This window comes from Oryx dammah, unplaced genomic scaffold (assembly GCF_014754425.2).
Source record: "Oryx dammah isolate SB20612 unplaced genomic scaffold, SCBI_Odam_1.1 HiC_scaffold_5, whole genome shotgun sequence".
NCBI classification, from domain to species: domain Eukaryota; kingdom Metazoa; phylum Chordata; class Mammalia; order Artiodactyla; family Bovidae; genus Oryx; species Oryx dammah.
Window position 1 is genome coordinate 70,556,257 of NW_024070189.1, and position 23,624 is coordinate 70,579,880.

The following is a 23,624-nucleotide window of genomic DNA, read 5'->3' on the forward strand; positions in this document are numbered from 1 at the left end:
TTGGAGTGGAGTGGATTGCTATTTCCTTCTTCATGGGATCTTCCCAACCCAGGGATCTAACCCGGGTCTCTCTCATTGCCTGCAGATTCTTTACCATCTCAGCCACCAGGGTAGCCCAATTAATCCTCTAGAGTTAACTGCAAACGCGCCGCCTACTCAGCGCCCTTCCCCACCCTCAGCCCGTGTTCACACTGTCTTCCCTCTCAGCGGTCTCCGTCATGCCTTCTGTGGGTGTGATGCCAGGCGGCGGCGGGAACTACGAAGAAAACAAGAGGGTTAGAGGATGCCGGGAGGTAGGCAAAGAACTTTAATTTTGGGTACGTTGGTCAGGAGAATCTCTCCCGTGATTAACAGCTGAGCAGATTTCTGCGGGAAGGGTGGTACCGAGTTCTCCGAAGAAAAGCGGTCGAGACCTAGGCGCTTAGTGAGTGAATGGTTCCATCCCTTGCCAGTAAAAGAGAAAGCAGTGTGAGAACCGTGCTAGAACGAAGAAATCACAAGCAGTGCCAGGCTTTACCTTAACCTTGGCACCCAGGGTACAGCACCCAGGACCAACTCAGGACCTGGCACCAGATGGGGATCGGAACTGCCCAAGTGAGGGATCAGATTCTAAGGAGGTTTGGAATCACACCTAAGACTTCCCATTCCACAACTCTGGTCGCAGGCCCCGCCCTTTAGGCAAGGCTCCCGTCCACTTAGATGCGGTCACGCCCCTACAGGTACAGCTTCCTCCTCGCACCGCCTACACCTGTGACGCTGAACTCTCACACAAACCCAAGCCGGCCCCGAGTGAGCCCAAATTCACAGCTTGCCTGCCGACTGGTGCCCTAAACCGCTTCCGCCCCGCCTGCATTGTGGGAGCGGCCCCGCCCCTACGGCTAAGACTCCACCCCTCGGCGCTCCCTGTTTCCTAATTGGCTATGTCGTACTGCCTCTAACCGCAGAGTAGCATGACCCGGAAGTGATTGCTGAAGTGCCGGCCGCGTGGACTCGTGCCTTGAGTGCTAGGTTGCCCCAGTCGCTGCCATGACCAAAATAAAGGCAGATCCGGACGGGCCGGAGGCTCAGGCGGACGCGTGCTGCGGGGAGCGCACTTACCATGAACTGCTGGTGAATCTGAACCCCATTGCGCAGCCTCTGGCTTCTCGCCGCCTCACGCGGAAGCTCTACAAATGCATCAAGAAAGGTGCGGTGGACGCCGAGCCGGGACGGGACGCGGGTGGCAGGCCGAGGCCCCCCCGACTGATTGTTCTGTCGTTGCAGCCGTGAAGCAGAAGCAGATTCGGCGCGGGGTGAAGGAGGTTCAGAAATTTATCAACAAAGGCGAGAAAGGGTAAGAATCCCCCCTACCCTCCGCCGGATTTCGAGGATGGTATCCTGCTGCTTAACAGGTAGTTGGTAAACGTGCTCCGACTTGGGTCGTATGCAGAAGATACATTCCCTTCCGTACAGATGTCGATACCACTTACAAGAGCTCAAAGGGACACCTTGGGGAAGGTGAATTCCAGGGGAACCAAATCGTATAAGCCAACTTAGGATTGATCCCAGCTTCATTCACTTAGCGACTATTTACCGAGTGTCTACTGGTTTTCAGGCACTGTGCTATGGGGAGACAATGGCAGTAATCAAATACACACAAAATTACAAGTTGTCATGGGTAAGCATGAAGGAAAAGTACAGGGTGCAGTGAGAATGACTTCATTATCCTACAGCTTTCCTTTTTGGCATTTTTCAGGATCTGAAAATTATTTGCATTTTTATTCCCCGTCTCTCTCACTCAGGCCAGAAAGTAAGCTTTTTGAGAACAGAATAAAGCCTCTCACTGCTTTATTTTCAGAAGTGCCTGATACATTGTAGGTGCTCAAGAGCTAAATAATGCTGGGAGGATTTGGTGCTCTATGGAGTCTGACCTAAGTGGGGTAGCTGAGGTCTGAAGATATAGGATTAGTTTGTGGCTTCCAGGTTTGGGGGGCATTCTGCCAGAAGAAAGTAGATTCCAGGGCAGGGGAGGGTAGTAGTGGATAGAAGTGCTACCTTCTCATGGGACTCTCTAAGCCATTGTTAGTTTTTGTACTCAGGAGTTTTGGAAGCCAATGAGTGTTAAAGTGAGGGGTGACATAATTATGTTTACATCTTTAGAAGGTTTTTCTGGCAACTTTGGAAAAGATCAGAGATGGAAAAATAGATGGAGAGATTGAGATAGGTGGCTACTCAGGTGCAGAAGAGATGAGAGCAATTTTGATTGGGTTATTGATGGCAGAGATGGAGAGAATTAAAGTGGATGGATGAGAGGAATTTTGCATACAGAGTGAGGAGGTGTGGGCTCCAGGCAGATGGACAGAGGGCCCATTCACTGAGACAGTGAACAGTGAGGGAGCCAGATTTGTATAAGATCATGAGTCTGGTTTTAAACAAGTTTTCAAGGTGCCTTTTAAACATGGAAACCCTCTCCCTAGCAGAACTATCAGATAGGCAGGTGGCTATATGGGTGTTCAGTTTGGGATAGGGTTGGGTTGGAGAGAATAGATTTGGGAGTTGTCAATATAGAGTTGGCACTTAAAGCCTTGGTTATAGATGGGGTCAGCTGAGAGAACATACTGACAGAGCAGAAAGACCAGGCTGTGGGAATACCAGCATTGAAAGGCTTCTCTGGAACTTCTTGGCAGTCCAGTGGTTAGGACTCCATGATTCCACTGCAAGCGGTCCAGGGTTCCATCCTTGGTTGGGGAACTAACATCCCACAAGCTGCACAGCACGGCCAAAAACAACAAAGGCTACTCAAAGGAAGTGGAGCCTGCAGAGGAAGAGAGTCTATGAGCCAAAGGAAAACTAGGGAGTGTGGACATACTGCTTTGAACCCAAGAGCTCTTTCCTTGTGTCTTCCTCTCCCCTAGAACAGACTCTTCTGTCATCAGGGCTCCTGAGGCCCTTGTCGCAGAACCCCATCACCTTGCCAGCTAGAACAGTTACAGATTCTCTGGCAAGCTTTCCTTGGTTCCCTATCACTCTTAGGAATGAGCCTTGAAGCACTCAAGACCCTTACATGTGACTAGTTTTTCTAGCCTTCTTGTCATTCTTATCTCCACAACCTGGATTCCAAAGCCATCCCTGGCTCCCAACAACAGCCATCCCCTGTGTATCTGGTATCTTTCTGATTCTCTCAACCTTAGATGCTTTCCCTGCCCCCAGCCCCTCTATGGGCTTCCCTGGTAGCTCAGTGGTAAAGAGTCTGCCTGCCAAGGCAGGAGATGCAGCTTCAATCCCTGATCTGGGAAGATCCCCTGGAGGAGGAAATGGCACCCCACTCCAGTATTCTTGTCTGGAAAAACCCCATGGACAGAGGAGCCTGGCGGGCTACAGTCCATAGGGTCACAAAGAGTAGGACATGACTTAGTGACTGGCAGCAACAAAGCCCCTCCATGGGCTGCCTGACAGATGTTCATCATTCAGCTTTCCTCTCAAGTGTTTTTCCTGATTCCTTTCTTGATTGTCCAAGGAAAGCTGAGCTCTTACTTCTTAGCATCTCTCATACTTCATCTGTCCTGGTACAGTACCTTTTGTCACACTTGGTGGCATTTACTTGTTGCCAGGCAACAGAGATCACCTCCCCAGAGGAATGCACTCACCAAACAAATCTGAATGCATTTCTTGAGTTTGGGAGACATATGATGGGGCTTCTTGAGGGCAGGGGCCTGTTTACCCGCAGGGCCTGTTCACCCATCTCTGTAACCCCCAAGGCTCAGCTCAGAGGCTTCCCTTATGACTGAAAAAGGAACCAGCAAGCTGGGAGTGACAGTGATTTCTCTTATTTCAGGATTATGGTTTTGGCAGGAGACACGTTACCCATTGAGGTATACTGCCATCTCCCAGTTATGTGTGAAGACCGGAATTTACCGTATGTCTATATCCCCTCTAAAACGGTAAGGAGCCCCTGAGCCCCTGATCTTGGTCAGCACAGAAGAGGGCCTGGGATCAGGTTGGTGGCAGCAGGTCATAGTGGCAAACAGCATGAGCTCTGGAGCTAAAGACAGGCCTGGATGGATTCTCGGCTCTGCTGCTTCCCAGATGAGGGAATGCAGATAAGTCACCTCTCTGTACTTCTACTTCCCTGTAAAATGGGACTGTGGGAATGAAACAGAAGGTGAACTTGAATGTGTCAGTCCTGTTAGGTGGGTGCAGTGTTCAGAAGGGATATTCTAGGGACCTGCAGCTGTCCTTACCCTTACATAGCAGAGGCCAGGTCTGGGCTCCAAGGGGTGGGGAATAGCAGGGCCCTGGAAAGCATAGGCCCTGCTTAAGGGGACAGCCCCTACTGAGCTGGAGCCCTTTCACAATTGCCCTATGGAACTGAAGGCCCAGTGTCGCTGGACCACAGCTTGAAAGTCTGATGAGTTTAGATGGTGGCAACCAATTCAAAATGTTAACATTGGCTGACTAGCTCATGTCTGTGGGCTGCATTAGGCTGGTGGACCATCAGTTCGTGACTCCTTGGTGCACAGGTTGTGTGGCCTTTGTTCCAAACAGCCTTTTTTCCTTCTCTGCAGGACCTGGGTGCAGCCGCTGGCTCTAAGCGCCCCACCTGTGTGATAATGGTCAAGCCCCATGAGGAATACCAGGAGGCCTATGACGAGTGCCTAGAGGAGGTGCAAGCCCTGCCCCCACCCATGTGAAGGAACTTAGGCACAACCTGGGCACCTGCTCCAAAAACTGTTGGCTTGGTGGCGGGCCAGTTGGCTGCCCTCCTGCTGCCCACATTCAGACATCTCCGTGGTCCTGAGGCACGTATTCTTCCTAAGCAGCTCCAACAGCTGCTTCACAGCAGCAGAGCCAGCATCTTCTCTGACAGCGCTGTTTCCTGTTGAGCTTCAGTGAAGACAGTTTCAAGAATGTGATGTGGGGGAAGTAAATCCTAAAACTAAAATGTGGTGAGTCTCCGGGTGTTTTTTTTTTTAAGCAGCAACTACTGGTTGGGCCAAGTTGTTGGTTGGGGTGGGGGGAAGAGCAGAAGTAACCTTTCTCACCAGAAGACCCCAGGACTTCAATACTGCTCGGTGTGAATGCTTGGCCACCAGGCTCAGTGCTGGACTCAAGCTGAGAACGGACCCTACTCCCACCCTGAGCTTTCCACTCTACCTCTAGAGTAGCTGGGAGCTGCAGGGCAAGCCAGCTGAGCCCAGAACCCACTTCATAGAGCCTGTAGTTCCTATGTTGGGGACACCCCCATTCCTCTCTTTTCTTTTTCCCCCCCAAGAGCCTTAAATGCCTCTGGGAAGCTGACGGATGCAATTTACCTCCCCACACAGTAAATTTTAAGTAGGTATTTGAAGCTAATGCAGAATCCCAGGCCATCTCTCCTACTTTGCCATTATGGCCCCAGTAACCTCATCTCTTCACACATTTTAGACTTACAGTGCCTTCCTGCTCTCAGAGGCCCAGCGCAGACTCAGTACACACAGCAGCCAAGCTTCACGCACCCTGCAATAAACTGGAAGGACCTTGGGCTTGAGGGTTGTAACTGGTTTAAACTCCAAGCTCTCTTCTTGATAAGTTGTGAGCCCTTCTGGGCAAGTCATTTCATCTTTCTATATCCCTTCACACTCGTTTCTAATGAGGAAGTAATACAATTATGTATATGTAAAAGCGTCTTGCCCAGGGTTTGCCATCTCCTAGCGTTTTCTCCCAATCACACGCAGGTTGGGTTCTTTCCAACTGCACTCTGGCTGCCATGCTTCCAACCGGCACGCCCCGCACCTTTGCAAGGTGGGCACATGGTAATTCTTTGCCAGTGAAGCTAAAGGCAGGCAAAGTAAGGAGAAGGCCTGTGAATATATTTGCTCAAAGTTATAAAACCACGGCATTCAGTTCTATCCTGGACTACAGTGGGCAACTGACACATAGAGCTGTGAGGCTGTAGAATGGGAGGGGCGGACACAAGCCTTGGTGTAGCAGGAAGAGATCTGGAAGAGGGCAGGGATGGAAGACATCTGCTGTGCCCACCAAGTCCTTTGCTATTCTGTCAGTTGCCACTTAGTCAACAGCATAAAGAGCAGGAGGCAGAGCAGGAGTACAAGATGCCAGTTTCCCAGCCGTTCGTCAAGAAGCCAGCTGCCTGCTATAGGCTGTCTCATCTCCCTCCTTGGCCTCTGCTAGAGGGCTGGCCCTGCTTGTGGTGGCACTCCTCAACCAGTTGCTCTGAAATGAACCACAGTTCACGGAAGCCAACCACCCGCACCGAGACAGACCAAGGCTTGTGGGTGAAAGACCTCTTGCAACAAAGTTCCTCCCCAGCAGGAATCAGAATATGATGCGTTTCCCATCTGCTGGGTTCTGCTCCATGGGACAGTAGGGACACTTCAGCCTACAAAGGGAGAAGAACCAAGAATGTCTCAGGTGGCCAGCCAGCAGAAGAATCAACCTAAGGTGGAAGAGAACCCCAGGAACTTACTTTCCTCCATTAATGAGCTTGTTGAGTGCATCTCGGGAGATGACATGGCCACAGATGAGCTTGATGGGAGGGTTGGAATCTGACGTCTGCTGGCGGAGGATGGGGCACGCGAACACAGAGTGGTACCAGCACTTCATGCCAAGTTCAATCTCAATCTGGGGAGGCCAACAGGGGGGTGAGTCCCCCTTCCTATGGTGCTGTCCTCCCCAGTGCTTCAGGCCGTGCCCCCCCTCGCTGGGCCTCACCGGTAGCTCGTCCTTGTGACTCCAGACCCCAGAGCACTGCCTCTGCTCCATCACAGCTTTGATATTCATCAGCACAGGCAGCGCCACACAGCCAGAGGCAAAGCTGCAGAACAGAGAGCAGGGGCTGGAGGGACCAGCCTGACCAAGAGCCCAGCAGACAGACAAAAGGCGCAGCACGCTGTTAGTACATGACTCAGCACAGGGTTTCAAAGTGGCACTTGATCAAACCAGTCCTTAAAAATCTCTCAGGTCATGCAGAAAGCCACATATGTGGTTCTGTGTCTTAACTCTAGAAAGTCATTCTAACACACCCCAAAATTTGGACAAAAGGAATATCCAGGGGCCAGATACCTGTTCATCCACGGATACATCCTCGGTGTGACCGGGACACTTACGTTCGGGAGGGCCTCATCCTGCCTGTGTACCCATTCTGCCATCACAGTGCACGTCTATCACTGGTTATCAACCAGGGCACTTGGAAATGGGAAAAAGTAGATTCAGTTTTCACTAGGATTGGGGTGGGGATGGGGAGCCAACTGCCTGGAGCCTGGGGTGCCAAACCCCTGCAATATGCACAGCAGGTGTGCAAACAGAACCGTCCTAAGGTGCCCGTGTTCGTGCTGGGGAAGACTGTTCTGTAACCAGAGTCCATGGGAAGAAACTGGAAGATGGAGCCTGTCACAACTGGGCAGACAAATGCGCCCCATGCGGTTCCACGGCCAGCCTAAATAAAATACACCACTGTATGTACATACACCACATATGTATATGTGGTGGGGTCAGGTCCAGGTGACCTTCATTCCCTATGAGGCCTTGGGAGCCTCAGTTTCTTCCTGTAAAGTGAGGCTAACAGCACCTGTAACTCTCGGGTTGGTTTGAAGCCATGAGGAGAATATTACTGTAAAGGAGCCTTCCAAGAGAAAGCTCTCAGCACCTGTGACTCAGCTATTCAGTCTCCCTGAGGGAAGTGGTGTCTGAGACATGAGGTGGCCAGAAGGCTGGGCTGTCAGAGGGTCCTGTGATTACCCAGAGTGAGGTGCAGGAGGCACAGACTTCATTCAAGAGACCTGACAAAATGGGGACCCTGACTCTGCCACTGACCTTGTGGTGACCCCAGGCCACAACTCTAAGTCTGTTCTCCAACGGTAGTGTGTGTTGAGTCACTCCAGCCATGTCCGACTCTTTGTGACCCCATGGACTGTAGCCCACCAGGCTCCTTTCTCCATGAGAATCTCCAGGCAAGAATACTGGAGTGGGTTGCCATTTCCTCCTCCAAGGCATCTTGCCTACCCGGGGATTGAACCCACGTCCCTTACGTTTCCTGCATAGCAGGCAGGTTTTTACCACAAGCACCACCTGGGAGGGGTACTAGAAAGAAAGGTAATTCCTGCCTAGAAGAGTGACTGAGCAGCCAGTTTAGGTCTGTGAAGGCACCAAACACCATCCCCGGACAGGGCAGGGCCTTGACAAGTTGGGTTTCCCTCAGCCCGCCCACTTGTACTGCCCCCACAGGGCTGACTATACCTGACACTGAGGGGTGACTCCACAGAAAGGCCCAACAGGGAACAAGCGTCACGTGTAAAGGTCTCACAGATCTCGGCCCAATGGCTGTTGTCCAGGAGATGGCAGTAGGGTGACTTCTCCAAACCCAGCTGCAGGTACACCAGACTGCCCATCATCACCTGGATCTCTACAAGGCAAAAGGGAATCAGGGAGCAAGGAGGTAGCTTTTCTCCAGGCTCTGCCTCCAGCCCTCGGGTGGCAGGGCTGCAGAGGCAGTATGGGGAGCAGGCTGTGCCCCATGGCTCCCAGGCCCATGACCTGGCCAATCCAGGATTAAAATGCCCTCTGGCAAAGCCAGTTTTCCCTAAAATCCAATGAGGAAGTAAGGTTTCAGGGCTGTTTCTGTGGCAAGCATGACCACACAACATGACGTAGGGAGGGGTTTCAGTTTCTTCCCCACCCTTCCAGCTGCGTCATGGAGTGGGTCTCAGGCTCTTGTCCCTCTGCTCCAGTACTAGCTAATCTTTTTTGGTGGGGGGAGCATGCCGTATAGCATGTGAGCCAGAGCAGCATAAGGGAATGCATGTTGTAGGGGCCACCCCAGCACGGGGGCACGTACCACGCTGGTGCACGTGAGCAAAGGGCTGGAAGTGCCGGGCGTAGCTGAGGGCCTCCAGCTGCTTCTCAGGGCCACCTGCCAGGAGACGGATGAACTGCAGTCGGTGCAGCTTGAACTCCAGGGAGCTATTGAGTTCCAGCAGGCGCTGCCTGTGGGAGACAGCCCACCTGGGAAGAAAGAGGCCAGCTGAGTGGAAGCTAGTAAGGCAAGAGAAGGGGGCTTGGCAGGGCCTCCAAAATCGTATGTGAGGCCCGGGAGACAGGGCTGGAGGCGGGTCAAGTATGCTGGGTGACGTGAAGAGCAGACAAGCCCTGTCCCCTGTGGGACCACCCAAAGGCCAACGTACTCCAATGCTGGCCCCAGGTCTTGTTCATGCAGAGCTTCCAGGATACGATTCAACTCCAGGAAAGGCTGCTTGAAATCCAAGTCCACATTCAGTGTTGATTCCTAGAGGGAGAGAGAGCCATCTACCACTGGAGGACTGTGTTTCCAAACTGCTCTGCTTCACACCTAGTAAAACCTCATCCACCAAAGACAAGCCAGAGAGGGGCCATGGTCTCTTGCCAGTCCCTTGGACTCCTCTTTTTCCCAGTTCAAGTTCTGGGAGGCTGAGTGCTACATGCTGGCCTCCCAGAGGACAGACTGCAAACCCCACCCCATCTGCTGTGGTACTGGAGACCCACACTGAGTAGCATGGAGAGAAAAGTACTCTTTTTCAATCCCCCTAATTACATTAAGGGAAAGCATCCTTTACTTTCACTGCCAGGGTGTCGTTTAACACCTAACAAGTACAACTTTGTCATTTTACTAGTCTTCCCTTTTAAGAAAAGGATTATCAAGCACTGAGAACTCTGGCGGACACCCAAATCCAGCTAGAAATTAATAATTTCACTTTGTATTGTATATATTTTGTAGCTACTTTCCATTTATGGCAGGGGCACTTATTTCTAAAATAAATTTATTTTAAGAAGTAACAAAAGCAAAACAAACAAGTAGGACTACATCAAACTAAATGTAAAGCTTCTGAAACAGTAAAGGAAACCATCAACAAAATGAAAAGGCAACCTACAGGATAGGAAAAAATATCTGCAGATCGTGTTACCTAAGGGACTAATATCCAAAATATATAAAAATAGCAAAAGAAAAAATTCTTATAAAAAATGGAGACAATATCTGAAGAGACTTTTTTTTCAAAGAAGACATCAAAATGGCCAGCAGGCACATGAAAAGATGTTCTGCCTCATTAATCATCAGGGCAATGCAAATCAACACCACAGTGAGCCATCACCTCACTCCTGTCAGAATGGTTGTTATCGAAAAGACAAGAAATAAGTGCTGGCATGCATGTGGAGAAAGGGGAACCCTCATGCATCTTTGGTGGGAACATAAACTGGTGCAGCCACTATGGATAACAGTATGGAAGTTCCTCAGAAAATTAAAATATAGCTACCATATGACCTAGCCATCCCACTTCTGGGTATTTTCCCAAAGAAAATGAAAGCACTAACTTGAAAAGATATCTGCACCACCCCCCATATTCACCGCAGGATTATTTACAATAGCCAAGATAAGGAAGCAACCTAAGTGTCCATTTATGGATGAATAAAGAAAATGTGGTGTGTACATATATATATATATATATAAAATAAATACATAGTCACTCAGTCATGTCTGACTCTGCAACCCAATCAACTGTATCCCACTGTTCTTGTGTCCATGGCTCCTCTGTCCATGGAATTCTCCAGAAGAGAATAGTGGAGTGGGTAGCCATTCCCTTCCCAGGCATCAAACCCGGGTCTCCTGCATTGCAGGCAGATTCTTTACCATCTAAATATATATATGTATATATATATATAATGGAATATTGCTTCCCAGATGGCACTGGTGGTAAAGAACCCGCCTGCCAATGCAGGAGACATAAGACACTTGGGTTCAATCCCTGGGTCATAAAATCTCCTAGAATAAGAAATGGCAACCCACTCCAGTATTCTTGCCTGGAAAATCCCACGTGGAGAGAAGCCTGGTGGGCTACAGTCCACAGGGCTGCAGAGTCAGACACGACTGAGCGACTGAGCACGCACCCATTCAGCCATTAAAAAAAGTGGGGAAATCCTGTCATTTGTGATAACATGGATGGGAGCATTATGCTAAATGAAATGTGCCAGACAAAGACAGCTACTGTATGATCTCACTTACATGTGGAATCTAAAAAGTTTTTGAGAAAACCAAGCTCATAAATACAAAGAACAGATTGGTGCTTAAAAGAAGTGGAAGGTAGGGGGTGGGAGCAATGGATGAACTGTTTTTGTTGTTTTTCGTTTTAATAAACTAGATGCAATTTTCAAAATAGAGATGAACTCATTTAAGGAAAGACTGCATCAACGCAAACAAAGTAAAGGCACACAGTCTTGACGGAAACCTTGGCCTCCCCATGTGCAGTCCAGAGGGGAGGATGCCCTGCCAGGCCAACTGTCCACTGCAGACAGGCCTCTGGGAACAGGTGTTCCCCTGACACACATGTCTGAGTCCTGTAAATAAACTGACCTGTCTGGATATAAAATAATAATATATATAAAATATATATATAATAATAATAATGGGGTCCTAATGTAAAGAACGCTACCAAGCAGAAAGCAGAACAGGCAGGTCCCAGCACCTCCCCAGTGAGCCCGTTACCTGACACAGCTCCTCAGCGACACTAAGCATGCCCTGCTGATACAAGTGCTCCAAGATGGCCATCTGCAGGGTCTGCTGCTGCTTCTCCCGCGAGTCCCACACTGCGTCGGAGACCACACCGCAAATCTCAGCGTCAAAGTTCTGACAAGGACAAGAGACAGTGCCCTGTGACTCAGGCCTGCACTCCTCACACCGGCTTCCCGAGGAGCCCTGCTATATACACACCGGCCACAGGTATTCCCGCCTCCAGTCTGGAGCTGCCCACATGCTCACCCTGTCAATGGCTTTGCCCACTCGGGAAACACTGCTGTGAATGTCCTTGTGGTCTGAAGCCAGTTTCTGCACGGTGTCTTTTATCTTCCGGCAGCACTGTGACATAACCAGGGAGAGGGTAGCTGAGAGAGGGGTTCCCTGGACGGCTGCAGAGAAACAATGGTAATGGGTCAGGACTCGGACACAGAGGAGCAGGCCTTGTCCTGGCCTCCCTATTCTTAATGCCAGCAGGGAGGCCTGGGAAGCAGCCCTAAACTCCAGAGTGAAAGACTCAGCCTCTATTCTGGGTCCTGCCACTCTTTAACTGTATGACTTGGAATTAACCAAGTGGGACAAGCCAGTTCATTGCCTGGAGTCTTCATTTCCTCATCTATAAAACAGGTGATAGCACTGGCCTTGGAGGCTGCTGTGAAATGAAGATGCTGTGGCACTTAGTGTGGATAAGTACTTGGTTTTAGCTCATTTAATCCTCACTACCATTATGTGCATTGGCACTGTTAGTAGCCTATACTCCACCCGAGGAAGCTGAGGCAGTAACTTGCCAGAGCTCACAGCAGTGACAGATCTGAAGCCCTGGCTCCTCACCGCCACACCGAAGGTTCCTTAACATCTCGAGGGAGACACTGTGTGGGAAGGCTTTGAATCATAAAGTATTATCCCCATATTAATGCCTCTAACCCAGAGGACACCAGGCAGGCCAGGGTCCATCAGGGAAGCACAAAGACATTTCTGTCTCACAGTACAGTGCTTTCCACCCCCATGGCTGGGTGAACCACAAGCACTACCAAAAGTGTGTGGGGCTTGGAATAGAAAAGAGCAGACAAGTCCCTTCTTCCAGCCAGCATCTCTGCCCCTTCTTTAGATGGTAGCATCTGGGTTCAGGGAGGAAAATATGACCCAGGGAAGATAACATGACCCATGAGGACCAGGGAGTGTCTCAGCTCTGAGATCAGAAGCCCTGGAAGAGAAATGCATTCTGCCAGCTTGCTAAACAAACAAAATGTATACTCCTGGAATTGCTGGAGCACCACGGCCACCTCCAGAGAGCACTGCTCTGAAAATGAAGTCAGTGTAGACTGAAGGCATCACATGAGCACCCAGATCCAACTGGGCTGGACCTTTCAGTTACCTGAGACTATAAATCCAGCAGCCCAACCCCTCACTTTGTGTTTGTTTAAGCTGGTCTGAGCTAGGTTTCTGTCACATTTAACTGAAAGTCCTGACAAATACAAACAGAAGGTGGTGGCTGGGCCTACTCCTACTAGGATGGCTATAAGAACAACAACAAAAAAACATAAAAGCAAGTGAGGGTGAGGATGGGGGAAAATTGGAACTCTCATACATTGTTGGTGAGAATACAAAAAGTTGCAGTTACTTTGGAAAACAGTGTGCCAGCTCTTCAAAAAGTTGAACAGAGAGTTACCACATGACCCAGCACATAAAAAAGAATGAAGCAATGATTCATGGCACAATAGGGATGAGCCCTGAAAACACGAAGTCAAAGAGTATAAAAGGCCATATATTACATGATTCCATTTACATGAAGTATCCAGAGCAGTCCACAGAAAGTAGGTTAGTGGTTGCCAGGGGCTGGAGGAGAAGCAGAAATGGAGTTATAAGGTCGGAAGTTAGACATGAGCAACCAGGGGAGGCCTGGCTGAAAGGGATGCAAGCTGATCTCTAAACTCCATCCCAGATACACCCGGGAGAGCTCAGAGATGTGCTACAAAAATAACCACAGAGACCTTTCCAACTCCTGCACATGCATCCCAGGCACATAGTGGATATAAACTAACCACAGGGGCTTCTCCAAGTAACCTTAGGTAGCTAGGAGCCCATTAAGGGTTCATAAATAGTCTGTCCCTATATATATATATCATTATATACATATATGATTATATATATGATTATTACATGGATATATATATGTATGTATATATGATTATTATCAGAGTGAATTATGGGAAGACATAAACAACAGAGCCTGCTTTTATATAACTTGCAACTGTCAATCAGCCTTGAGCATATGCTGAAGGAGCTTCCCAACCCAGGGATCGAACCCAGGTCTCCCTCATTGCAGGCAGATTCTTTACCAGCTGAGCCACAAGGGAAGCCCAAGAATACTGGAATGGGCAGCCTATCCCTTCTCCAGCAGATCTTCCTGACCCAGGAATTGAACCAGGGTCTGCTGCATCACGGGCGGATTCTTTACCAACTGAGCTATCAGGGAAGCCCGATATATATATTATAACATGTGTGTGTATATATATATATATATATATATATAAAACAAACTGAATTATGGGAAGTCGTAAACACCAGGGCCTGCTGTTACAGAACTTGCAGTTGTCAATCGGCCTTAAGCATACGCCCATTTGCATTCCCTTTCATTGATTATTGGTGGGTATAGCCCTATTCTGCACAGGGCATAACCAACAGGAGGTGACAGGAAGTATAAAAAGGGGGAAGCCAAGAGGCAAGGGGAGGACAATTCCTTTGGGGTCAGCCTGCTCCCATGTCTTGTGAGTGTCTTATAAAAGATCTATCTGCTTGAGCTGAACTGAGCTCTTAACTTGTTTGTTGTTTTAAACCCTTTAGTTCATTGTTCCAAATTTTTATTGTGACAGACAAGAACCGAGGAAGCGAGATAAACCAACCTGACAGAGTGATTATTAATGGGTGGGGGATTCTTTTGAGAGAGATGAAAATGTTCTATAATTAGTGGTAATGAATGTACAATATACATTCATACTAAATATACTAAAATATACTAAATCCACTAAAATCCACTAAAATATACTAAATATACTAAAATCCACTAAATTGTATACTTTAAAAGGGTAAATTTTAATGTGAGTTATAGCTCAATCCAAAAAAAAAGGACATAGGAAATAGGGGTTACCTCTGGTCAAATCTTAGACAACTTGATAGTAACAGTAATGGATTGTAACCCATTGAATAAAATAAGAATTTATGAGCATGAACTTGAGTAAGGAAGATAGGCAAGCTTCTTTCTTATGTTAAATTCCTACTAACTAGTGTATAGGAAATGATAGAGCAGGAAAAACCACCTATGTTGAAACTAACTCTGTAATGATTTGTTCAGGCAAGAATTGTCAAGGGATGAGAAAACCAACGAGGCAGAGTGTGAAGAAGCACAGCAAATGTATACAGTCTCAAAGTATCTCCCCACAAATTACTTATTAACTCTGAAGAAAGAAATATTAACATTATTAGGGTGTAGGAACCTGGCAGACACCATCTTAACCAAGTGATCAAAGTTAACATCACCCATAATGGAACAAGCTGATACCTTGTACCTCCTGATGTGATGCACTGAGAAACACATCAGTTCTGAAGTAATCCTGCCCAAAATGCAAAAAAAAAAAAAGATGAGGAAAGAGCAAACAAATTCAAATCAAGAGACATTCTGCAAAATCACTGACCTTAATGTTCCCAAAATGTCAATGTCCTGAAAGACAAAGGCACGTGGTAGAAATGTCCCAGACTAAAAAAACTAAAGATCAGACACAAGAAACTATGTGCAGTGCTTGATCTTAGATCAGAGCCTGGACCGGGAAATAAAATGCTTTATGAAAATTACTGGGTAATGGCAAATTGAAATATGAGCTATATTCATTAGCTGCTGCTGCTGCTGCTGCTGCTAAGTCGTGTCAGTCATGTCCGACTCTGTGTGACCCCATAGACAAAAGCCCACCAGGCCCCTCTGTCCCTGGGATTCTCCAGGCAAGAACACTGGAGTGGGTTCCATTTCCTTCTCCAATGCATGAAAGTGAAAAGTGAAAGGGAAGAAGCTCAGTCGTGTCCGACTCTTAGCAACCCCACGGACTGTAGCCTACGAGGCTCCTCTGTCCATGGGATTTTCCAGGCAAGACTACTGGAGTGGGGTGCCACTGCCATTCATTAGCTATATTCACTTAATTTTTTATCTTAACATTTACTTCACTCATAAAGAAGTTACTTTTTAAAAAACTACAATTTAGAGGGAATGAAGGTGAAAAAAGAAGTGAAATAACTGTGAATGTTCTACTCAGAAACTGTCTGACAGCTGCATCAGAAGACTTGCCGCATCTCTCTTTCTGCATCTCCCTCTTCGTGGGCCACAGAAAGAGTTCCATACACTTTACAAAATCCATTACCATTTCTCATATCTGCTACCATAAACCAAGAAATCCATTTATTCCAGGTTACTTATGGAGAATTAATCACATGGAAAAATTTAACACTTCTTTTTCAAAAATTAAAGTACTTTACTGTGCTTGGCATTCCTATATATAATGATATGAACTCAAAGACTGAAAGCATTGGGACTTCCCTAGTAGTCCAGTGGCTAAGAGCTAGACTCTGAGCTAGCTCCTAGACTCTAGACTCTGAGCTCCTAATGCAGGGGGTGTGGGTTTGATCCTTGGTCCAGGAACCAGATTCCACATGCCACAACTAAAAAGGTCCTACAAGCTGAAACTAAGACCCAGTGCAGCCAAATAAATAAGTTAGAAAAAAAAGAAAAAAAACTGAAAGCATTAATGGTATATAATTAAAATTCATGGGCTTAGTTAGATATTAAAACAGTTTTAATATTTAGAATCCTCTGTAAAAAATATATTGCAGAACAATAAATCAGAATATAAACACAATGTACTCTCCTTTGGATTTCTCCTCTGCATTATATAACATACAAAGTTGTTCCAAAATAATTGTACATACTTGCTGTAGCCTCAGAAACAAATAAAAAGAAATCTGAAAAAGTGAGGCCAAAAGAATTATAGGCACTATGCATAAGCACCAAAAACTCATGAACTCTTCCATTTCTAAGGATTTCTAAAACCTACCTTTCTAATTTCAAGGGAAAATTTACTCAAAAGAAAAAAATAAAAAACACATCCCACACATTTACAGCTTTACTGATAGGGTAGAGCCATTATGTCAAATTCAGCCATCAATGTACAACCTCATTTCCCATTTAAATTTAACAAGAATATATTTTATTTTAAATGGGACACAGTGGCAAAGTTGGAGAAGGAAATGGCAACCCACTCCAGTAACCTTGCCTGGAAAATTCCATGGACAGAGGAGCCTGGTGGGCCACAGTCCATGTTGCCGCAAAGAGTTGAGCACGACTGAGTGACTAAACAAGTGGCAAACTGCCCTGGCCTGAAGACTAACCTTAAAGCTCATGCACACTCTGATTCTCTCCAGTTCCTGCTCTTCATACTTCAAATATCACAAAAAGCATTAATTCCTCAAACCATGAAAGCACAGTGAACTAACTGCACAGAAAAAAATGGACATTTAAATCATTTCATTCTTTCTTAATACTATATAGTGAAAACAGAGGTATTTATAATTTCAGCATACTTCATAAAATCATTATTCATCAAAAATAGACAAATGTTTACAAAGAACATTTAACTTAAATTTCATAATTGCTTATAAAATGACACTTGAAAGAGTGACCTAATAAAGTAAGTCTGATCAAGAGACAGTAAACTATAAATACAAAATATACCACAATGTTGTTTGGGGTACACATGTATACACTGCTATATTTAAAAAGCATAACCAACAAGGACCTATGGTATAGCACATGGAACTCTGCTCAGTCCCATGTGGCAGCCTCGATGGGAGGGGAGCCCTGCGGAGAACGGATACCTGCACATGTTTGGCTGAGTCCCTGCAGTGCTCCCAGGAAACCATCGCAACACTGTTAATCGGCTATACCCCAATACAAAATAAAAAGTTCAAAAATGTATATATACCACAATGTTAAAAACCTCATAGTGTTCTATAAGAAAATCAATAAAGGTAACAATCTTACTGAGAAAAAAGTATTCAGCATTACAAATTTAAAATGCAAAGTTTTATACGTGAATTCAATAAAGGATACATTTAAACCTTACAATACCACATAATCATCATATATTTTGTGGAAAACAATAAAAATTATGTACTTTTAAATATGAGTACGTCAAAACCGAAAGGTTAATTCTTACTTTTTCCTTTATTGGCAACTTTGGATGCATTATTCGGTTTTGGATCCCAGGGGGTATTTTTTTTTACAAATCTTGAAGCTGCACCGCTGTCCAACTTGCTAGCCTTTTTCTTGCCTGTTATTTCTTTGACTCTGTTCACATATACTCTGATTCTCTCCAATTCCTGCTTTACTGGATGTTCCTTAGGACTGACTCCATGAGTTGCCAAATAAACCCCAAACATTGAATTTAACGTGTAAGCCAGAAACTAAATCCACTTTTACCTGTTCAAGTGGGTCCAACTTCTGCAACATCGCATTTCTAGAAACAGACATCTTGGTCTTCAGCATCTCATCCACACCACCAATGGAATTCTCAAAGGTTGATAAATATTCATGAATTTCTACTGGATAGTCCTCATTAATTTCCTTACCTGCCATTACCATCAACTGGCAGACCTTCTACTCCTGCCTCCCAGAAACTAGTCAGTGGCTTGTTTAACTTCTTGATTTTAATAATTACACTGAACTTATGTAAAAGAATGCCCTTGACCTTAGGTCATACTTAGCTGTATAATATCTGCAGCTTACTTTCTAGTGTTTAAAAGTAATAAGAATATGTGAGAAAACTGATAAAACAAATAAGGCAACATATTAGCAGTTGGTGAATCTAAGTAAAGGGGTATATATGAGCTCTTTATACTGTTCTTAGAACTTTTCTATAAATTTGAAAACATCTTAAAATGTCTTAAACATTCAAAATGGAAAAGTAAGTTGAAACTAAACGTAAATGATCTCAGATAAATTAACGATTTCTGTTGGGTTTTATGAAATAGTTCAGAGACTTCCACTGTCCCCAGTTGAAGAGTCCTAAGGATTCATGTTATCAATGCCCTAACCACCATCCTTCCAGAACTCTGTCATCAAGTAGCCTTGGGGTCTCCTAGGCCCCTAAGGAGGCAGACGTGGGACTCTCATGAGGGGACACCCACCTGTGCTGGCCAGCTCAGCCCGCAGCTGGCCCACGTAGTGCAGCAGCTCCTCCAGGCTCTGTTCACAGTGCTGCCCATAGGTCAGGAACTTCTGCAGGACCTTGTCCACCTCTCTCTCCACACTTGCACACTGCTCCATAGCAGCCACTGTGTCAGGCCCCCACCTGGGTCAGAGGGGCAGTGAAGAGGGCTTCCAGATCCCACCCTACTATTCCCATATCATATTTCAATGCGAAATTCCCAACCTAACATATACGTACACAGCTTCCATAACCCCCAGCCAGGGTGCCCATTGGAGGGTGAAGGGAGACATGAGGACAGGGGTTTTCTGAATCATGTTAAGAAAATTACTCCTGTGTTCATTGTTTTCAACTCTTCATCAGAATCTTCATCCATCTCTCTTCCTTTTTTTGCCTGATCCCAGCAGGCAGGGATCTTAGTTCCCCGATCAAACCCATGACCCCTGTAGTGGAATCATGAAGTCTTAACCACTGTACCACCAGGGGATTCCCTTCATCTCTTTTTTAAATCAAAATGGAGAGCAGGCCTTGCAGAGCCCTCAGTAGGCAATACTATCTATACTCCATCACAGCTCCATGCCTTGGTATACTCTCTATCACCCTTCACCTCCTCAACTACTGGAGAAAATGGCCCATCAGAGGTCATATTCTGCAGCTATCCCTAGCCTGCTCCCACCTGGCTCTCTCCACTCCCACTTGGCATCCTTCTATTTCAGTTTTGATCACTGGGTAATGATCTGTTTGAGGGCCTGCCTCCCCCACTAGACTAGAAAATCTCTTGTTGTAACACAACTTTCCTTCTCATTATACCACTGAAAGAGAGTTGACTTGTCTTGTCCTACCTTTCCTACCACTGAGGCCCCACTGCTAAATCCCTTCAACAGTGGGCCACCGCTCCCTTCCATTTCAGAGCAGCCTGTGACACTGAGCACACAGACAATCCTTAAAATATTAGTGACAGAGTTGATTTCACTCCTCATCCCTCCATCTACAGGATTTAAAGTGAAAGTCACTCAGTCGTGTCCAGCTCTTTGCGACCCCATGGACTGCAGCCTGCCAGGCCCCTCTGTCCATGGAATTCTCCAGGCCAGAATACTGGAGTGGATAGCTGTTCCCTTTTCCAGGGGATCTTCCCAACCCAGGGATTGAATCCAGGTCTCCCACATTGCAGGCAGATTCTTTACTGTCTGAGCCACCAAGGAAGCCCTCCCCCCCAGAAAAGTGAGAGGGTTCTGTCAAATGCACTTCTCAAATGATCAAATCTAGCCAGTTGTTCTCTCTCTCTAAGAAGGGTACAGAGTAACACCACAAAGAGAGTTCTGTGTCCAAAGTGACCATTGGGATTCTCCCAGTTTTACCAGACTCTCTTCCCATTCCCAGCAGCACTGTTAGTTCTGGCCCCATCATCTCAGCCCAACCTGCAGCCAGTGTCTCCTTATCAAACAGGTGATGAGTGATGGAGAAATGGTACGCAGGGCCTTAAGATGTATTCATGTCCTCCCTCCTTATGGCTGACACTATCACACTAGAATTTGTTCATCACCGTGTCTAGAAAACAGGCCCCCCCTTTTCATGCTCCCTGAAGAAATACCCTATAACTGGATATGAACCATTACAAGCAAAATATAACAGGGATACCTGTTAGAAATAATATACTATAATTATTACTATTAATAGTTAATATTTCATAGGGGCTTATTATGTGATAAGAACTACTCTAATGACTTGGCGTTAATTAACTAATTTACTAAATTCTTACAATTGCACTATGAGGCACGTACAGTTATGGGATCCACTTTACAGAACACAAAATGAAATTCATATTAAATAAACTGCTCAAGGTCACATAGCTGCAAAGTAGAGGATCTCGAACTAAAGCTGGGCAGTCTGGCTCCAGAGCTCCTCTCTGAAGCAGTCTGCATCACAGTCCTCTCTGGACCAGCTTAACAGGCCACCTCTCACCAGGAAAGGAACACAGCCAATATTTGTGGCTGGAATGAGTACACAGCAATGATTCATGATGACAAGAAACAGGAAAGTAACCTCACAGCCTATGAGATGATCAACTAGGAAAGATGGCAGTACAAAAGAGTATTTGCCAAAAGGATCTGGGAACCAGAATCACAATTTACCAAAAATAAACACAGCTCAAGAAAGGTTAGGACCTCACCAACATCAAAGAGTATGACCCTGTCAGACATTAACTAATACCAGGATTATTAAAGGGAAGCCCCGTGGTGGATTCATGTCAATGTATGGCAAAACCAATACAGAATTGTAAAGTAAAATAAAAAATTAATTAATTAATTTAAAAAAATAAAATAAAAACATTAAAACAAAACAAAAATAAATAAATAAATAAATAAATAAAGGGAAGCCCAAGTCAGCAACTTGAAACTGAATTTAAAAGCTGAGGAAGGAGATGGAATTTTTATCCCAGTGCTGCGTGAGCTTGAGACAACTCGGGGGCCTACAGGAAGTTGTAAGTCAAGGAAGTAAAATCTGGGAGATGTATCTGTGGAACCTGGGGTAGTACTGAGAAACCACAGCAACATCAGTAAGATCCCAAAACATGGTACTGAAGGAAAAAAAAAAAAATTAAATCCAGGCAGAATACCATTTATGCACTTTTAAAATATAGGTATACAACCAAGGACACACACAAATAAAAGGATATGTGGCTTTCTGCAGTCAGGGCGGAGGTGAAGGGAATGGAGGGAGGAATAGGGATAAAAGGGAAATATGTAAAATGCCAAGGAGAAAAATGGCCTGTGTGGACCAGTTAAATGTACCAGGAACTGACAAGTGTGATTACCTCAATAAAAAATTTTTTAATGAACGAGATGGGAAAATAGAACTGCCTGGAGGTATTCCATCTGAAAAGCCCAAGAGGCCAATTCAGTGTGTCCAGGGTAAGCCACTCTTAGTCGGTCATCTTCACCAGGCACAAGGGTGGATGAGTGGGAGTCTGTCTTCAGGATTAATCCAGGGAATTTCACTTCCATTGTCCTAAGCCCTCCTCCCCAAGGTCTCACATGGACAGAAATTATCTACCAGGGTGATCACCCCAAAACAACACATCAGATCCTGTCACCCGTTTACTCCTCACTGCCATGGTTTGACACAGAAGCCCTCTGCAATTGTACATTCACTCATTTCCTTTGCATGAGCTTTTCCTACGACTAGATGCCACTCTTCCTATGTCTAGAGTGTTCTCTGCAAGAACACAAGACGACATTTAATCATCAGCTTCCCCATGAAGCCCTCAGTGAAATCTCCTTGCCTCCTCCCCTGCTTCAAGAACCAAACCTCTATCAAGGGTGCCCCATACCACAGACATCTGAGTTCTCAGCACCTTCAGCACAGTAACTGCCCATTCACATGTCTGTCGCCCCACACTAGACTGCGAGCTGCTCAGGGCTGGAGTCCAATCGCATCTTCTCTCCCCAGGCCTATGGCCTGGTCCACAGTGGGTACATGTACTTCCTAATTAGGGGACCGGAACTCACACTTGTCCTGGTTGGGCAGGAAGAGACATGAGTGAAATAATGAAATCCCCACCAAGGCGTGTGCACAGGGGTCTTGTCCTCAGTCTTCAGTATCCTAACACAAAAGGGGCACCTTCTGAGGTGAGCGGGTAAGGAGAGAAGTTTGTGCAACTCACAGAAAGTCCCCTTTGCTTGACACAGAACTGAACAGCCTCTGCTGGCCCAACGCTTAACCTTTTACACTCCCCACCTCTATCCATTCTTCACCTTATACATCACTCCTCTGCTTAAAACCCAATAGAGTGGACTTTCCTGGGGGTACAGTCGATAAGAATGCGCCTGCCAATGCAGGGTTCGATCCCTGGTCTGGGAAGATTCCACCTGCTGTGGAGCAACTACAGTCCATGTGCCACAGCTGAGCCTGTGTGCCCCAACTGATGAAGCCTGCATGCCTAGAGCTCAGGCTCTACAAGAGAAGCCTTTGCAATGAGAAGCCTGTGCACCACAATGAAAAGTAGCCCCTGCTTGCTCCAACTAGAGGAGGCCCATGAGCAGCAAAAAAAGACCCAGCACAACAACAAAAAGATAAAGAATTAAAAAAAAAAAAAAAAAGACTTACACGTACTTAAAAACCACCCTTGTTTTTATGGTCTACAAGGTTCTATGTGACTCCAAACCACCTCTCCAACCTCATCTCCTACCACTGTCCCTCTCAATGGCCATATTCCAATCACACTAGTTTTCCGTTTCTCAAACATCAGCTTATTTCCACCTCAGGGTTTTTCCCACTGCCTAGAAAACTTCTCCCAGATCCCCCAGGACGGGTTACCTCCAACTCGGCCGGGTCGCGATTGGATGGGACGTGCAGGTTCCAGCGACCTCCCCAGTAGGGGCGGCTCCTCAAATTTCTCTGCGAATGCAAGGGTCCAACTCCCTGCCCGGGCCGAGGTCTGCGGAGAAAACAAACCCGAGGGAGGACTGGAGAAGGGCGCTTAGTCCCGAAGCCTGGAAGGAGACCCGGGGACTGGGAGCCAGGCGGAGCAGCCGCCCACCGCGCCACGCCCTTGAGCCGCACCTCCCAGCCGGGAGGCCAGCGGGCTCTCACCTGGTCCCGCAGCCGGGTCTCTGGTTTCCCGTGCAGCTGTCAACGGAACCGGAAGCCACGGCAGTTGCTCAGCCGCTCCGGACTCGCCCACTCACGGCTTCGCGGAGGGGTGGCCGAGCCTCCCCCTTCCGCGCACTAAGAGTGAAGTCGGCCACAGGATCCGGGCGGCGGCTAGGAAATTGCACCTTAGATGTTTGCTGAGGCTGTGACGGGGCTCCCTTGGGCAGCCCGAGGGGAAGGGGCCCCAGCCGCCGACGCCTCCGGCTGGG

The 23,624-nt window shown here is 46.8% G+C and overlaps 2 protein-coding genes across 17 annotated transcripts; one reads left to right on the forward strand and one right to left on the reverse strand.

The window, feature by feature from the left end:
- Positions 1–950: 950 nt before the first annotated feature.
- Positions 951–4,921, forward strand: NHP2 (NHP2 ribonucleoprotein). Of its 2 annotated transcripts, XM_040240433.1 has the most exons (4): positions 951–1,186; positions 1,264–1,333; positions 3,815–3,920; positions 4,545–4,921. In XM_040240433.1, the coding sequence occupies exons 1-4, from the start codon at positions 1,027–1,029 to the stop codon at positions 4,668–4,670; spliced, it is 462 nt and encodes a 153-aa protein (XP_040096367.1). In that variant the 5' UTR covers positions 951–1,026; the 3' UTR covers positions 4,671–4,921. The 2 variants fall into 2 exon arrangements, with proteins under 2 accessions (XP_040096367.1, XP_040096368.1); XM_040240434.1 differs by lacking the exon at positions 3,815–3,920 and having other exon boundaries at positions 964–1,186.
- Positions 4,922–5,807: 886 nt separating this feature from the next.
- RMND5B (required for meiotic nuclear division 5 homolog B) lies at positions 5,808–23,539 on the reverse strand. Of its 15 annotated transcripts, none has more exons than XM_040240419.1 (13): positions 23,356–23,495; positions 23,080–23,200; positions 18,743–18,906; positions 18,036–18,125; positions 15,075–15,126; positions 11,762–11,907; positions 11,489–11,629; positions 9,159–9,259; positions 8,813–8,979; positions 8,215–8,380; positions 6,691–6,793; positions 6,446–6,600; positions 5,808–6,358 (listed from the first exon to the last, which is right to left on the reverse strand). In XM_040240419.1, exons 3-13 carry the CDS (start codon positions 18,818–18,820, stop codon positions 6,295–6,297), a joined length of 1,263 nt encoding a protein of 420 aa, XP_040096353.1. In that variant the 5' UTR covers positions 18,821–18,906; positions 23,080–23,200; positions 23,356–23,495; the 3' UTR covers positions 5,808–6,294. The 15 variants fall into 15 exon arrangements, 13 of the variants coding, with proteins under 13 accessions (XP_040096353.1, XP_040096354.1, XP_040096361.1 ...); XM_040240427.1 differs by lacking the exon at positions 18,036–18,125 and adding an exon at positions 13,288–13,351 and having other exon boundaries at positions 5,827–6,358; positions 23,356–23,467; XM_040240431.1 differs by lacking the exon at positions 18,036–18,125 and adding an exon at positions 13,302–13,351 and having other exon boundaries at positions 5,827–6,358; positions 23,356–23,461.
- Between the last annotated feature and the right edge of the window lie 85 nt (positions 23,540–23,624).

Coding starts and splice junctions, on each gene's coding strand:
- NHP2 (XM_040240433.1), top strand. CDS start 1,027: ATGACCAAAATAAAGGCAGATCCGGACGGGCCGGAGGCTCAGGCGGAC. Junction 1,334..3,814: donor ATCAACAAAGGCGAGAAAGG/GTAAGAATCCCC, acceptor CTCTTATTTCAG/GATTATGGTTTTGGCAGGAG. Junction 3,921..4,544: donor TCTATATCCCCTCTAAAACG/GTAAGGAGCCCC, acceptor CCTTCTCTGCAG/GACCTGGGTGCAGCCGCTGG.
- RMND5B (XM_040240420.1), bottom strand. CDS start 18,820: ATGGGCAGCACTGTGAACAGAGCCTGGAGGAGCTGCTGCACTACGTGG. Junction 11,908..15,074: donor ATCACATCAGGAGGTACAAG/GTATCAGCTTGT, acceptor GTTTCTCTGCAG/CCGTCCAGGGAACCCCTCTC. Junction 9,260..11,488: donor TCGCTGAGGAGCTGTGTCAG/GTAACGGGCTCA, acceptor CTCTCCCTCTAG/GAATCAACACTGAATGTGGA.